This window comes from Podarcis vaucheri (assembly GCF_965113315.1).
Source record: "Podarcis vaucheri genome assembly, chromosome: 18".
NCBI lineage: Eukaryota > Metazoa > Chordata > Lepidosauria > Squamata > Lacertidae > Podarcis > Podarcis vaucheri.
In genome coordinates, this window is record NC_138756.1 from 5134299 (window position 1) to 5150165 (window position 15867).

Here is a 15867-nt window from a genome sequence, read left to right on the forward strand (position 1 = left end):
AAATTGGAAACTGAGCGGCAGAAAACACGGAATGGCGCATCTTGGAAAAGGAATGGCTGGCTGGCTGATGCTCTTAACAGGCTGACGCACTCTACACGACCACATTTTGCAGCGTAGTAGCAAATCGCTTTCGGGTGTAGCATGGGGAACAATTCGCCAATGAATGTGGGTGGCGCTGTGGTCTAAACCACTGAGCCTCTTGGGCTTGCTGATCAGAAGGTTGGTGGTTCGAATCCCTGCGACGGGGTGAGTTCCCGTTGCTCTGTCCCAGCTCCTGCCAACCTGGCTATTTGAAAGCACACCCGTGCAGGCGGGAAGGTAAACAGTGTTTCCGTGCGCTTTGGTTTCCGTCACGGTGTCTTGTTGCGCCAGAAGCAGTTTAGTCCTGCTGGCCACATGACCTGGAAAGTAGTCTGTGGACAAACGCCGTCTCCCTCGGCCTGAAAGCGAGATGAGTGCTGCAACCCCATAGTCACCTTTGACTGGACTTAACCGTGCAGGGGTCCTTTACCTTTTATGAAGCTTTTGAAATTTCTGACAGCTGAAGCACTTTTTTCTCTGACTTGAACTTCATTCGTATGAACCTTCTGAAAAAGTTTCTACTTTGAAAGTGTCTAGGCAAGGGTAGGCAGACAAAGGCCCAGGGGCCGGATCCAGCCCAATAGCCATCTAAATTCGGCCCACGGACAGAGCAGGAATAAGTGTGTTTTTACATGAGTAGAATGTGTCTTTTTATTTAAAATGCATCTCTGGGTTATTTGTGGGGCCTGCCTGGTGTTTTTACATGAGTAGAATGTGTGGTTTTATTTAAAATGCATATCTCGGTTATTTGTGGGGCAAAATAACCCCCCAAAAAACATAGTCCGGCCCCCCACAAGGTCTGAAGGACAGTGAACCGGCCCCCTGCTGAAAATGTTTGCTGACCCCTGGTCTAAGGTATATGAACTTGTTCTCTCGTCGTCACTGCACCAGGCGTAATTGACTGAGCCCAACAACAGAGATGCGAGGGACTGATCCAGCCACTGGGCTGATTGGAAGAAGGCAAGTTCAGCGTGGCAGCCCATGCAAACAATCAATGGAAGGCCGTTCCGACCAAACGATCCTGCAACAACTTACACAGAGGAGTGGCGAATTTATGCACCCTCAGAGGATGCTGTTGTTAAAGGGGGGGGAGCTCAGAACAGTGAATTGTGCAGAGGGGGGAGGAGACTAAAGTTTTATTTTTTAAAATAATAATAAAATGTCATGTTTTGGGGAAGAGAAGTTCAGCAGCTAAGAAACTGGGGTGCCTGCAGAAGACCCCAGATCCAGTCCTGTTTAAAATGATGAGATGTTCAGTGATGGGGGGCGGGGGGGGGGAGGAATCCCTCTCTCGGCCCGATACCCTGGAGACACGCTGTCAGTCAGAATTAAGAGCAATATCGGGGGAGACGGTCTATCGCAGGAAGAGAGCTTCCTGTGCTCCTAACAGGGTAATATTTCATTTCCCCAGAAACCATCACAAACAACTGGAAACGCAGCGAAGACATATCTGTTGCCCTACAATCCCTGCCCCTTGAGACGCTGTTAAGATAAAGCGGTGCCTCGCCTGATACGGAAACTTCTCCCTGCTTAACTCCCGACAGCGGAGATCCTCGTCAAAGCGACACCTTGCCACTCACTGGGAGAGGCAGACGGATAAGCAGCACAACGTGTTGGCATCGCAGAACAAGGACCTGGGGGTCTCTTGCTGAGCTCCAGGAATACCACCTGCTCCTTAGCAAGGCGGAGTGGCAGTTGGTTGAACGTACAGGAGCAAAGGGAAATAGGGGTTGGCGCTGTGGTCTAAACCACTGAGCCTCTTGGGCTTGCCGATCAGAAGGTTGGCAGTTCGAATCCCCGCGATGGGGTGAGTTCCTGTTGCTCGGTCCCGGCTCCTGCCAACCTAGCAGTTCAAAAGCATGTCAAAGTGCAAGTAGATAAATAGGTACCGCTCCGGCAGGAAGGTAAACAGCGTTTCCGTGCACTGCTATGGTTTCGCTAGATGTGGCTTAGTCCTGCTGGCCACATGACCCAGAAAAACTGTCTGCGGACAAACGCCGGCTCCCTCGGCCTATAAAGCGAGATGAGCGTCGCAATCCCAGAGTCATCTGCGTCTGGACTTAACTGTCAGGGGTCCCTTAAAGGTAAAGGGACCCCTGACCATTAGGTCCAGTCGTGGCCGACTCTGGGGTTGCGGCGCTCATCTCGCTTTATTGACCGAGGGAGCCGGCGTACAGCTTCCGGGTCATGTGGCCAGCATGACTAAGCCGCTTCTTGTGAACCAGAGCAGCGCACGGAAACGCCATTTACCTTCCCGCCGGAGCGGTACCTATTTATCTACTTGCACTTTGATGTGCTTTTGAACTGCTAGGTTGGCAGGAGCAGGGACCGAGCAATGGGAGCTCACCCCGTCGCGGGGATTTGAGCCACCAACCTTCTGATTGGCAAGTCCTAGGCTCTGTGGTTTAACCCACAGCGCCTTACCTTTACCTTTTTTTTATGGGAGCAAGAGAAAGTGCAAGGCGTTCCCTTGTTGAGAAAACAAGGAAGAGGTGAAGAACTTCTTGCAGGAACTATCTGCTATTATTATTATTATTATTATTATTATTATTACTATTATTATTATTATTATTACAGTGGTACCTCAGGTTACATACGCTTCAGGTTACAGACTCCGCTAACCCAGAAATAGTGCTTCAGGTTAAGAACTTTGCTTCAGGATGAGAACAGAAATCGTGCTCCAGCGGCGTGGCAGGATGAGAACAGAAATCGTGCTCCAGCGGCGAGGCCCCATTAGCTAAAGTGGTGCTTCAGGTTAAGAACAGTTTCAGGTTAAGAACAGACTTCCAGAACAAATTAAGTACTTAACCTGAGGTACCACTGTATTATTATTTGACATGGACTCAAGGCAGTTTTCAGCTAAAAATAAGAACAGCTGGAGACAGGGGGAAATCATTAAAAAACAATTAAACATGGATAGAGTTAAGTCTACCTATTAAAAGCATACGGACAATTGCATTAAAAATGTCACAGCGCCAGCCCTTGCCTTAAAAGAACTCAAGTCTGCTGGAATTTTCTACTGGCAGATCAAACGCACATTCAACTTGCCCTGCAGAGCTTTATCCCAGATAAGCAGCCTTGGAATATTGGAGAGACGAGACACCAAGCAATGAAAGATCTGCCCCGTCGCAGGAATTTACCTCTTAGGACAGTCAGTTTGGCGTTGACGGTGATCTCTGTCACGGAGTTCTGGGCAACGCATTCGTAAATGTTTTCGTCCCGGGGGGTGCGGAGGGGCTGGATTCTCAGGACAGCGCCGGCACCTTCGTCAAACTCAATCGTCTGAGACAGGGAGAGGAGGAGAAAGTAAGTGTTAAAAGGCTAAGGAGTTTTTTTTTTGGGGGGGTCGCTTTTAGCAGAGCACATCTCCAAGTCTCTGATCCCCCCTTCCCGTATTTTGTTGTCTCAGACTCACCGGAAACAACCCTGTACAGTCGTACCTTGGTTTTCGAATAGCTTAGTTCTCGAACCTTTTGGCTCCCAACGCAGCAAACCCGGAAGTGACTGTTCCGGTTTGCGAACTACTTTTGGAAGTTGAACATAAGGCGGGGCTTCCGATTGGCTGCAGGAGCTTCCTGCAGCCAATCCGAAGCCGCGCTTCGGTTTCCGAATGTTTTGGAAGTTGAATGGACTTCTGGAACAGATTCCGTTCGACTTCCAAGGTACGACTGTATTTTAAAACTGAGGGTGCAATGATAACAGTCATGCAGAAGATGTATAGTTTGGGTCTGACTTCTTGCAATTTTGAGTCAACCACTGTTCTCTCTCTGACATCCTCCTCTGACACCCCTTCTTTCTCTTTTTTATATTTTTTACTTATGATTTTCAGTTTTATACATTTCAATAATTTTACAATTGTTTTAACATTTCAAAACTCAACTTCCTTCCCCCTCTTTCTGCAGTTCCTTAAATTTATTTTTATTATTTTCTGCATATCCAAATGAACTTAAATTTGCTCATTGATTCATCTACTTTAAATAGATACTCTTATATAACTGCAGGTTATTGCAACAACCCTACCAACGTTCTTATCTGTTTACAGTTTGTTTGTAAATGTTCAATAAACCAGTTCCATTCTTTTATAAAAAGTTATTTGATTTCTTATTCTTCCAGTAAATTTTGCCATTTCTGCATATTCCATGAGTTTTCGCATCCATCCTTCTTTCGCTGGGGCTTCTTCTTCTATAATTCTATAATTCTTTCCATTTTTGGGCAAGTAACATTCTTGCTGCTGTGATCGTGTGCCTGAATGAATTTCTATAGAGTTTGGGTAGTTCTGTCCCTGTAATTCCCAAAAAGGAAGGCTTCTGGGTTTTTTCTTTTACAAACATTATTTTAAACATCTTTTTCAATTCATTATATATCATTTCCCAGTATACCACATATGATAAAAAGAACTTTCTTTCTCTTTACATTTCCAACACTCGACCCCTCTCGCTCTCCAGGCTTCAGGGATAGCCGCCTGAAGCCTTTGGAGCACAGAGCGAGTTCCCGCAAGCTTCAAGTTTCTTTCACTGAAGCCAGGAGAGTCTTGCTCTCCCGGCTTCAGCAAAAGGAACCTGAAGCCTGTGGAGCGCTCCGAAGGCTTTGGGTTCCTTTTGCTGAAGCTGGGAGAGCAAGACTCTCCTGGCTTCAGCAGAGAGGGAGAGCTGTCCAGCGCCCCTTCAGCCAAGCGGGAGGAGCAATGGAAGGGGCTCCGTTTCTCCTGCCGCTTCGCTGAAGGGGCGCTGAGCAGAGAGGGGGGAATTTTTTTTCTTGTTCTCCCCCTCTAAAACAAGGTGCGTCCTATGGTCGGGTGCGTCCTATAGAGCGAAAAATACGGTATACATTTTTTGCCAATTTCTCTTTCTTTCTCTGTCACCCCTTCTCTCTCCTGCTCCCCCCACTTCCTCTCTGACACCCCCCCCCCACTCAGCAGCCTTCCAGAGGAAAAGCAACGCTTTCAAGATGTCTCAACGGACTGACTACAGAGAGCCTTTTGAAACCAGGCTGAGAGTTGCAGAAAGGGACGGGAGAGAAATCTGTTGCATACGTACGTTGACAAAAACAGGGACTAAAATCACATCACTCTCACACACATACACACTTCACACTGCCCTTCCTCTGAGTCCATCAGACAGAAAACAACAGCAACCCAGCAACAGATTTGCCATTTGGATTTCCTATTTCCCGCACCGCACGACAGCTATTTTGTACAGGAGATGAAAATCCTTCTCCCTCCTGAGCTTGCGCATAGAGAAACATCTGAAGAGACGTAAAAGATTTTGCACTGGGGGGTGGGGGGTGGGAGAGGGTCACAGAACAAAACACACTGGAGACGCCGAAAGGACGCTTAAAAAAATTTAAGCGGCATTTCCATCTCAAACAACACTTTGAGGGACTAAAGATTGCACATGCACGATTTTATCCTCCCAAAAGCATGCACTGCTGTTGCTCTACCCCCCCCCCCCTTTACAGTCATACCTCGGGATAAATACGCTTCAGGTTGAGCGCTTTCGGGTTGCGCTCTGCGGCAACCCGGAAGTAAGAGAGCGTGTTACTTCTGGGTTTCCCCGCTCGCGCATGCGCAGATGGTGAAAATGACATCACGCGCATGCGTGGACGCGGTGAAACACGACCTGCACAGATGCGCTCTTGTGTCTTACGTTCTGTTCAGGATGCAAACGGGGCCCCAGGAACAGATCATGTTCGCATCCCGAGGTACCACTGTATCTTCTCAGCGAGCCTGTGATGTAGGCTGAGAGACGGCAACTGGCTGAAGGACACCCAGTTTGTTTCCCCGGGATTCGAACCTGGCTCCCAGTTCCTCTCCCGACAACCCGTCCCCCTCCCTCCTGCCCCCCTCCCCAACTGATGATGATCCATTAATTGCATTTATACCCCCATCTTCGCTCCGAGGAGCTCAATGTGATATACGTGGCTCTCTCCCGCTCCTCATTTTATCCTCACAACAACCCTGTGAGGTGGAGAGACTGTGGTCATACTGTGAGCGTCACGTGGCCAAGCAGGGATTTCAACCCTGGTTTCCCTGGTCCTCCTACAAAACACTAACCACTGATTTATAAATCACCCCCTAAACATAATCTAAACCAGGAATGTCCAAAGTCTGTTTCGGGGGGCCTAATCCAGCTTCTATCCGGCCCCTGCGGCACTTCAATCCTAAAAAAAGTCAACAACTTGGCCCTCACGCATAATAATAATAATAATAATAATAATATTTATTATTTATTATTTATTATTTATACCCCGCCCATCTGGCTGGGCTTCCCCAGCCACTCTGGGCGGCTTCCAACACAATATTAAAATGCAGTAATGCCTCAAACATTAAAAGCTTCCCTAAACAGGGCTGCCTTCAGATGTCGTCTAAAAGTCTGGTAGTTGTTGTTCATGTTCACTTCAACAAATCTGGCCCTCTTTGAAAATCTGGCCCTCTCTGAAAAAAGTTTGGGCACCCCTGATCTAAACATAAGACCCTTGAGAACATTTTAAAAAGACGCAAACAAATGGATATAATAATAGGTTAACATATGGAGTAAGGATGAAAGTTAGAGGGTAAGGATTTGCTGAATTAAATATCTGAACTGGAATACAAAATGGGAGGTGTGAGGAGGTCAAGAAACTAGTGAAGAAAATATAAGATTTGAAAATATTAATCTATTTTTCAGTTTTGATTTTTGGCTTTTCTCTTTGTTCTCATTCTTTATTTTTTCTTTTTTTCCCTTTTCTATCAACTGTTTTTCTACTTGGTATCTTTGTTTTGTTTTGCTTTTTGTAGTTTGAATGTTGGAATTTGTTTCTATTGTTTTGTTTATGAAATAATAATAAATATCATTTTTAAAAAAGACGCAAACAACAGATGTGTGTGAAGCAACACTAGAGCCCGAAATGCTCCCATGTCAAGAATCTTTTTTTTTCCCCATCGCAGGGGTTGGACTAGATGATGCCCTTATTCTCTCCCCTGTAAAGGCAGGAGACGCTTACCTCAAACCTCTGGGAGTTCACTTTCTTCCCCTTCTTGTTCCAGGTGACGCGGGGCTTTGGGTCTCCCCTCGCTTGGCAGACGAAGGATGCCACCCCGCCAGAGACCCCAATCTGGTCTACAGGATTCTTGATGAACTCGGGGGGACCTTTATGTGCAAGAAACAGAAAGGGGTGGGGGGGGGAGGAAGGAGAGAATATTGAATAACTTGAAATATTTCACAAATGACGAATTAAAAATTAAAAATTCACAAACGACGAATTAAAAATTCACAAATGACGATTTAAAAAAGAGTCAAAATGTGCGGAGCAAAGAGTCATGAAGTCAGGGGTCCGAGGATCAAGGAGTCAAACGCAGCAAGGCAGGAAATGTGTTGCTGTGGCAAAGAGCCGAAGGGAAATGCTGGCCTTATATTCCTTCCCGGCTCTTGCCACCAGGTGCATTGAGTTACCAATCAGCCTCACCTATACGGCCGCACCTTGCCTCTTCAGAACAAACTTAGGAAGCTCCCAGTCCTGCAAAGCCCTACCAGTCACAGGGCCTGGCTCCTGCACGCACACCTGACACCCTTTCCATTAGTGTCAGAATACATTTATGGGATGGCGGGGGTGGCGTTCGCTGCAGCTGCATCACACCCAGCAGACATGTGCAATCTGCACTATGCAACATTTTGCAGCTGCACATAAACCCAGTCCCTGTCCTCAAGAATGGCAGAAGGCAGCTTTATGATCAAGAGCGTTTCCGCGGGTTGGGGTTTTGTGTTTTTTTGGAAGGGGAGGAAATCACCCAAGCACAGCTGTGGCTCTGCTATTTCAGTATTTCAGTAAATTTCAAACTAACAAGACGGGAAGAGGCAAGGATGGAAGTGAAATAAGGAGAGAGACAGATGCCACGCAGAGAGAAAGAGTTCCTCACATCGGGTCCTGTCACAAATCAGCTCTGGGTAACTTGCAGTCAGCACTCAAACCAAGCAGAACCGACCTCACAATTTACCGTATTTTTCGCTCTATAAGACGCACCAGACCACAAGACGCACCTAGTTTTTGGAGGAGGAAAACAAGAAAAAAAATATTCTGAATCTCAGAAGCCAGAACAGCAAGAGGGATCGCTGCACAATGAAAGCAGCAATCCCTCTTGCTGTTCTGGCTTCTGGGATAGCTGTGTAGCCTGCATTCGCTCCGTAAGACGCACACACATTTCCCCTGACTTTTTAGGAGGGAAAAAGTGAGTCTTATAGAGCAAAAAATACGGTATTTTTCTCGTGCAGAGGCGAAGTTGCACCATGCAATCGATGCGTCATCAGTCCACTTTAAACGGTTAAAAGATTATGACTTAGGGAGAGTGTGTCTGAACTTAACAGCGTTTAGCTGATTTTGGGGTCGCTGTTTAGTTAATGTTGTTAATACTGTTTTATAGATTACAAATGTCGCATTGATTTGTTAATCATATAATACGACTTTTGCTGTAGTTGTTTAGCTTGTTCTAAGCTGCTGTTTCGTTAACAGCGTTTCATAGATCCATTGATCTATCCATTGTTCCACTGATGTGTTTATTTTTTCATACGAGCATTTATTTGTGATGCTCTATTATGTTACTCTTGTTTATTGTTTGTAAGCCACTTTGAGACTCATTTGAATGGAAAGATCAAAATCCTGGGAATCGTGTGGTTTGCTGTGGGCGCTGAAGGTTGGTAGGAGACCCACCCCATTCTGCTCACAGCACAGCAATTCCCTTTTAAAATATTTTTATTGAGACTTTTCAACATACAATATTATTGTTGTTGTTGTTGTTGTTGTTGTTGTTGTTGTTGTTGTTGTTGTTGTTGTTGTTGTTGTTTATACCCTGCCCTCCCTAGCCAAGGCCGGGCTCAGGGTGGCTAACAAGCAATAATAAAAACAAGTTGAATGAATACAACTTAAAAACAAGGTTAAACTACAACATTAAAATATTGAAACATTAAAGTATTAAAATGCAGCCTCATCACAGGAGGAGAAAGGAAAAAGAAAAAAGTAAGAGGGGGAGGGAATCAGATTGACTTCAAGCCAAAGGCCAGGTGGAACAACTCTGTCTTACAGGCCCTGCGGAAAGAAATCAGATCCTGCAGGGCCCTGGTCTCATGAGGCAGAGCGTTCCACCAAGTTGGGGCCAGTGTTGAAAAGGCCCTGGCTCTGGTTGAAGCTAATCTGAGTTCCTTAGGGCCTGGGACCTCGAGGGTGTTGCTATTTATGGACCTTGAGGCTCTCCGTGGGGCATACCAGGAGAGGCGGTCCCGTAGGTACGAGGGTCCTAGGCCGTGAAGGGCTTTCAAGGTCAAAACCAGCACCTTGAACCTGACCCTGTACTCCACCGGGAGCCAGTGCAGCTGGAAAAGCACTGGGTGAATATGCTCCCATGGCAGAGACCCCGTGAGGAGCCTCACTGCAGCATTCTGCACCCGCTGGAGTTTCTGGGTCAGCTTCAAGGGCAGCCCCGCAAAAAGCGAATTACAGTAGTCAAGCCTGGAGGTGACCATCGCATGGATCACTGTGGCCAGGTCGGGGCGGGAAAGGTAAGGGAACAACTGCTTGATAAAAGGCAGCAAATCTAAATAAAAATAAAGGAAAGGAAAGGAAACAAAGAAAGGAAACTAAGACTCATACAACAAAAAATAATATTTTGAATTTACGGGACTCCATTACATTTTTTTAAATGAAAGAGCTAACTAAGACATCTAGCTGCTAGAGATGTAATAGAGACAATGCTTCTTTAAAACATTTGTTCTTACATTGTCCTACATTGGAAATTTGTTTGGCAGAGGGTAATAGAAACGATCAATGCAACAATACAGAAAAAACCTTAAATTCACAGAGGAAAGCATCCTTTTGAATTATATGCCCAATACATGGAACCTAACAAAGGGACAATATGAACTGACTGGGCAAACAGACTGGTACAGTGGTACCTCTGGCTGTGAACGGGATCTGTTCTGGAGGCCTGTTTGCAACATGAAAAGAACGCAACCCGCAGCGGCGCGTCTGCGCACGTGCGAGTTGAGAGTCACCGCTTCTGTGCATGTGCATGACGGCATTTTGCGCGTCTGCATATGTGCGAGAGGCGAAACCAGGAAGTAACCCTTTCCGGTACTTCCGCGTCGCCGCAGGATGTAACCCGAAAGAACATAACATGAAGCGGACGTAACATGAGGTATGACTGTATTGATTAACTGGAAAAATAAAAAAGTGTCTCCTTCCAACCAAGAAATGTATAATCTTGCAACACATGGACAAGTTGCGGAGAAATGTAAACTTGCCATGGACAAATTTGACGAGAATCGTAACAGTTGTTATTTTTTCCGCATCTTATTTGACTTTGTGCACTTATAATTTTATACCGTGTATTTAAAAAATCCTCCCCCCCCCAAGATAATAATTTTTAGGAAAGGAAGGGAGGAACCAAAAAGAAAGGCAGAAAGATAAAGGGGGGGGGATACAAAGCCCTCTATCAGAGGTAGAACTTAATCCTTGTCCCACACAAAAGGGGCTGGACCCTCCTAATTCTCCCTTGGGAGCTTCACCCTCTTCTCCCAGCCCCCACCCTGGCCAATCTCCCCTTCCCCAACTCTCACACAGGGTCTTTCAACGCCCTTCCATCACCTTCCTGTTCATACCCTCCCATAACCCAGAAGAAAACAAAACAACACATGAGCAAAGGCAAAATTAGCAGAGAAACAACAAGAAAAGGAAGGGGAAAAAGAGCGATGACGGAAGTTAGAAATCAGAAAGAATAAAAACAGAAAGAGAGATGATGGCGATGATTCTATTATTTTATATGCCGCCCATCTGACGGGGTTGCAGCCAGCCATTCCGGGCGGCTTCCAGCAAAATACGCAAACACAACAAAACACCAAGCATTAAAAACTTCTCCCTGTGAGAAAAAGAAATAAAGAGAAATAAAGTCCTCTTTAGCACTACAATTCCCAGAGTCCCCAGAGCTTAGGTGCAGAGGAGGAGCGAGAAGGTATTTGTGGCACCCAGACTTTGTCCTGTTTTGGGGAGCAGGAAAAGAGCTCCATTCTGTCTCTTGTTGTTGTTGTTTAGTCGTTTAGTCGCGACCCCCTGGACCAGAGCATGCCAGGCATTCCTGTCTTCCACTGCCTCCCGCGGTTTGGTCAAACTCATGCTGGTAGCTTCAAGAACACTGTCTCACCATCTCGTCCTCTGTCGTCCCTTCTCCTGGTGCCCTCCATCTTTCCCAGCATCAGGGTCTTTCCAGGGAGTCTTCTCTTCTCATGAGGTGGCCAAAGTCTTGGAGTCTCAGCTTCAGGATCTGTCCTTCCAGTGAGCACTCAGGGCTGATTTCCTTCAGAATGGAGAGGTTTGATATTCTTGCAGTCCATGGGACTCTCAAGAGTCTCCTCCAGCACCAGAATTCAAAAGCATCCATTCTTCAGCGATCAGCCTTCTTTATGGTCCAGCTCTCACTTCCATACATCTCTACTGGGAAAACCATAGCTTTTACTATACGGACCTTTGTTGGCAAGGTGATGTATCTGCTTTTTAAGATGCTGTCTAGGTTTGTCATCGCATTTCTCCCAAGAAGCAGGCGTCTTTTAATTTCGTGGCTGCTGTCACCATCTGCAGTGATCATGGAGCCCAAGAAAGTAAAATCTCTCCCTGCCTCCATTTCCTCCCCTTCTATTTGCCAGGAGGTGATGGGACCAGTGGCCATGATCTTAGTTTTTTTGATGTTCAGCTTCAGACCATATTTTGCACTCTCCTCTTTCACCCTCATTAAAAGGTTATTTAATTCCTGCTCACTTTCTGCCATCAAGGTTGTGTCATCTGCATTCTCTCTCTAGCATCTATATATACTGTATTTTTCGCCCCATAGGACACACTTTTCCCCCTCCAAAAATGAAGTGGAAATGTGTGTGCGTCCTATGGGGCGAATGCAGGCTTTCGCTGAAGCCTGGAGAGTGAGAGGGGTCGGTGCACACCGATGCCTCTAGCTCTCCAGGCTTCAGGAAGCTATCTGCAAGCTTTGCAAGCCCGGTGGGAGTTCCCGTGGGCTCACAAGGCTTGCGGGCAGCAGCCTGCCGCCTGCAGCCCGAAGAGCCCTCCGGAGGGCGCCCTGTGCTTCGGGCAGGTGTGCGCAAGGCTTGGGGCTGCAGCCGCGGCTGGGGGGGATTTTTTTTTTATTCATTCCCCCCCCCAAAAAAACGAGGTGCGTCCTATGGGCCGGTGCGCCCTATAGGACGAAAAATACGGTAATTTCCCCACCCCAACTTCATCTTCTTTCCCTGAGTTGCCTCGTCTTCCTTGACTGAAAATGTATTTTTAGCCTTGTCTCATTGCGGGGAAGATTCTTGCAGGCAGGTAAGTGTCCAGTGAAATAGAAGCAGCAAGATTCACGCATGCACCCCCCAAAAAAAAGAATACCAGCAGCTTCTTCCAGGCTCGGCGATTACAAGGTACCCAAATCCCTTCCGCACCTTCCAGAGCGAACTCTGACCCGCCTTGTGCCCTCAGGCGTGTTCTGTCCCTGTCACAACACTTGACATCGCTGCCACACGGAGCAGAGCACGAGCCGCTGACAAAAGGCGCGCAAGCTTTGTCTTTTGATGCGCACCAGGGTCACGATCCGCTTGGATTAAATTCAGTTCCAGCACGGAGCACTATTGGAGACGCTCCATGCAGGGAAAGGGGGACGCAAAACGAGGGTCGCCTGTGTGCATCTCAAAGCACCGTTTCTGAAGTTTCGTGGGATCCTAGAATTGTAGGGCTGGAAGGGACCTCGAGGGACATGTGGTCCCAAATCCCTGAATTGCAGGTTTGGACACAGCAGCAATTGCCAACAGTAGAAGAATGGCGACGGAAGGTAATGGAATATGCAGAAATAGCTAAATTAACGGGGGAAATCCGACAACAGGGCGAAGAAACATTTCAAAAAGAATGGGAAAAGGTTATGTCGTACATAGGGAAGAGAAAGCGAAATAGTGAAACCAGGAGAATTGAAATAAACCCCATAATGTGAAATACAAAGAAAATTATTGTTCTTGTTGTTTAGTCGTGTCCGCCTCTTCGTGACCCCCTGGACCAGAGCACGCCAGGCACTCCTGTCTTCCACTGCCTCCCGCAGTTGGGTCAAACTCATGTTCGTAGCTTCGAGAACACTGTCCAACCATCTCGTCCTCTGTCGTCCCCTTCTCCTTGTGCCCTCCATCTTTCCCAACATCAGGGTCTTTTCCAGGGAGTCTCTTCTTCTCTTGAGGTGGCCAAAGTCTTGGAGCCTCAGCTTCACGATCTGTCCTTCCAGTGAGCACTCAGGGCTGATTTTATGCCAAGGTACACAAGGCAAAATAAACCTATTCTTTTATCTGGCATGAAGGTGGCTGAGAGGAGCTTTCCACCCACGGAAGTGAAGTATTTTTTTTTAAAAAAAAAAATTTAAACCCACCGGTAACAAGAGAGGGCCTGTTGGGTGCTGAATATATATGTGCATATCTTTAAATGGAAATAGCGAAATAAACGTCCTATTCTTCCTGCCGCCTCTGTGGCTTCTGTCATCGGCACAGGGACAAAAAGAACCCCCTTCACAATTCAAATTCTGCTGATGCAAGGAACCTGTGGGATGGGCATGCTGAAAATTTCGTGCATATCTACGTAGGCAAATGTAGATCCTTTGGGGTGTGGGGGGTGTGGGAATGCAGCCCTCCGGGATCAGAGCAGGTCAAAAGATGGGAATCTAGGGAGGTCCCAAATGCACTATGCCTGGGGTCAGCAAACTTTTTCAGCAGGGGGCCGGCCCACTGTCCTGCAGACCTTGTGGGGGGCCGGACTATATTTTGGAAAAAAATAAATGAGCGAATTCCTATGCCGCACAAATAATCCAGAGATGCATTTTAAATAAAAGCACACATTCTATTCATGTAAAAACACGCTGATTCCCGGACTGTCTGTGGGCTGGATTTCAAAGGCGATTGGGCCAGATCCGGCCCCCGGGTCTTAGTTTGCCTATCCATGCACTATGCATTTACAGCAGAGCCACCCCACTTGAAACAGTCGTGATTTCCCCCAAAGCATCCTGAGAAAACTTTGTTATGGGTGCTGATTGGACCCTCTGGCCCCTTAGGAGATCTGCAATTCCCAGAGTCCCCTGCCAAGAGATAAGAATGGCTGTATGCACCCTTAAAAAACTACACCTCCCAGGTGGGAGAAGCCATGTCTGCTTAAAGCAGGACGATACAGTGGTCCCTTGGTTCTCAAACTTTATCCATTCCGGAAGTCTGTTCCAACACCAAAGCGTTCCAAAACCAAGGCGCGCTTTCCCATAGAAAGCAATGCAAAACGGATTAATCCGTTCCAGACTTTTAAAAACAACCCCTAAAACGGCAATTTTACATGAATTTTACTATCTAACGAGACCACTGATCCATAAAATGAAAGAAAAAAACAATCTACTGCAGTCACACAATCAATCCATCAGTAGCTCGACTGGGTTCCACACTGTCATAAAAACAAAACAAAAAAAGAGCCGCAAAAACAGAAGCACAAAATAAATAGCAAAAACAGACAGTCCTCAGCATAACACTCAAAACAGAAGCGTAACACTCAAAATGGAGCATGTTTGACTTCTGAAAAAAGTTTGCAAACTGGAACACTTACTTCCTGGTTTGCAGTGTTTGGGTTCCAAGTTGTTCAACTATTAAGTCGTTTGACAACCAAGGTACCACTGTACTGCTTTTAACGCATAGGGCAGATGTGGCTTGGTCTTATCAGAGCAATCCCATTGAAATTAATGGATTTGAGTGAGTCCTGTCCATCAATTTCAATCAGTCTACTCTGAGCAGGACTTAATAGGACACCAATCTCACAGAGCACGTCCTGGCTTGCACTTTGCACAGCTTCAAATTTGTGTTCTCTTTAAAGAAGAGAGAGAAGGGAAGAGTGGGGGTTTCTTTTGTTTTGGGTTGTGGGGCCGAAATGGGCCAGTTTTGCAATCCTTGGTTTCTATGGGAGACCTGTGGACCTCCAGATGTCGTGCTTTTTATTTATTCATTGGTTTAATAAAGTAAAAGAAAATTTAAATCCACATACACCTTGTGTTATCTGGCCGCAAATGGTAATTTTGATTATTGTTCTCACGCCTGTCTTTCTTTCTTTCTCTTCTTTATACATCTTGAATTGTATCTTTTTTATTGTAATAATAATAAAAAATCCAGAATCGATGATCACAACAATAAACGAACAGGAAATTAAATTTATTACTCCTTGCAGCTGTAGGGGGAGAAAATTGAGGAGGCGGGGGGAAAACCACCCATGCCCCCTTAAGGGAAGACGTGATATATTTCTAAACTATGCACTGAGAGGTGACTTTTCCCCCCTCTGATGGTGGTCTCATTTGGACAATTGTATATTGCCTTAACAGGATGAGAAATGAAAAGGTATTCTGGGCCAAAGTCCTTTCTGTCGGGGATAATCCAGACTGAAATTCCCAGGTGTCAAAAAAAAGGTTATTTATGTATGCCACTACTGCAGCCTGTTTTATTAGCCCCAAAATGGAAAACGAGCGAGGTCCAAACTAAAGAAGAATTGCAACTTAAATTGACGGAATATGCGCAGCTTGCGGGCTTAACGCATAGAATAACAGAACAAGAAGAACATACGTTTACAGAAGATTGGAAAACGTTTGTTGAATATATGGGAAACAACTGTGTACAGCTGAAAATGCTGGAGGCATTAAGATAAACAGTGTAAATAAGTTCTGATGGATGTAATAATGGTTTAGTTTTTCAAAAATATGCAGGGATTTATGATATGCAAAATGAA

At 46.1% G+C, this 15867-nt stretch overlaps 1 protein-coding gene and 1 long non-coding RNA gene across 21 annotated transcripts in view; one reads left to right on the forward strand and one right to left on the reverse strand.

Annotated features, from left to right (window-relative positions):
* The window catches only part of LOC309523075, a 219728-nt gene that overhangs the window by 146550 nt on the left and 57311 nt on the right, over positions 1-15867 (forward strand). The gene's annotated exons all lie outside the window — the stretch shown is intronic.
* PTPRS (protein tyrosine phosphatase receptor type S) overlaps positions 1-15867 on the reverse strand; it is a 305222-nt gene that overhangs the window by 143492 nt on the left and 145863 nt on the right. For all 20 annotated transcript variants that reach the window (XM_082206217.1, XM_082206214.1, XM_082206218.1 and 17 more), the window contains 2 exons: positions 7063-7208; positions 3222-3363 (listed from right to left, as the gene is read on the reverse strand). In XM_082206217.1, the coding sequence (XP_082062343.1) occupies positions 3222-3363; positions 7063-7208 (288 nt within the window). The remainder of the gene's footprint in view (positions 1-3221; positions 3364-7062; positions 7209-15867) is intronic.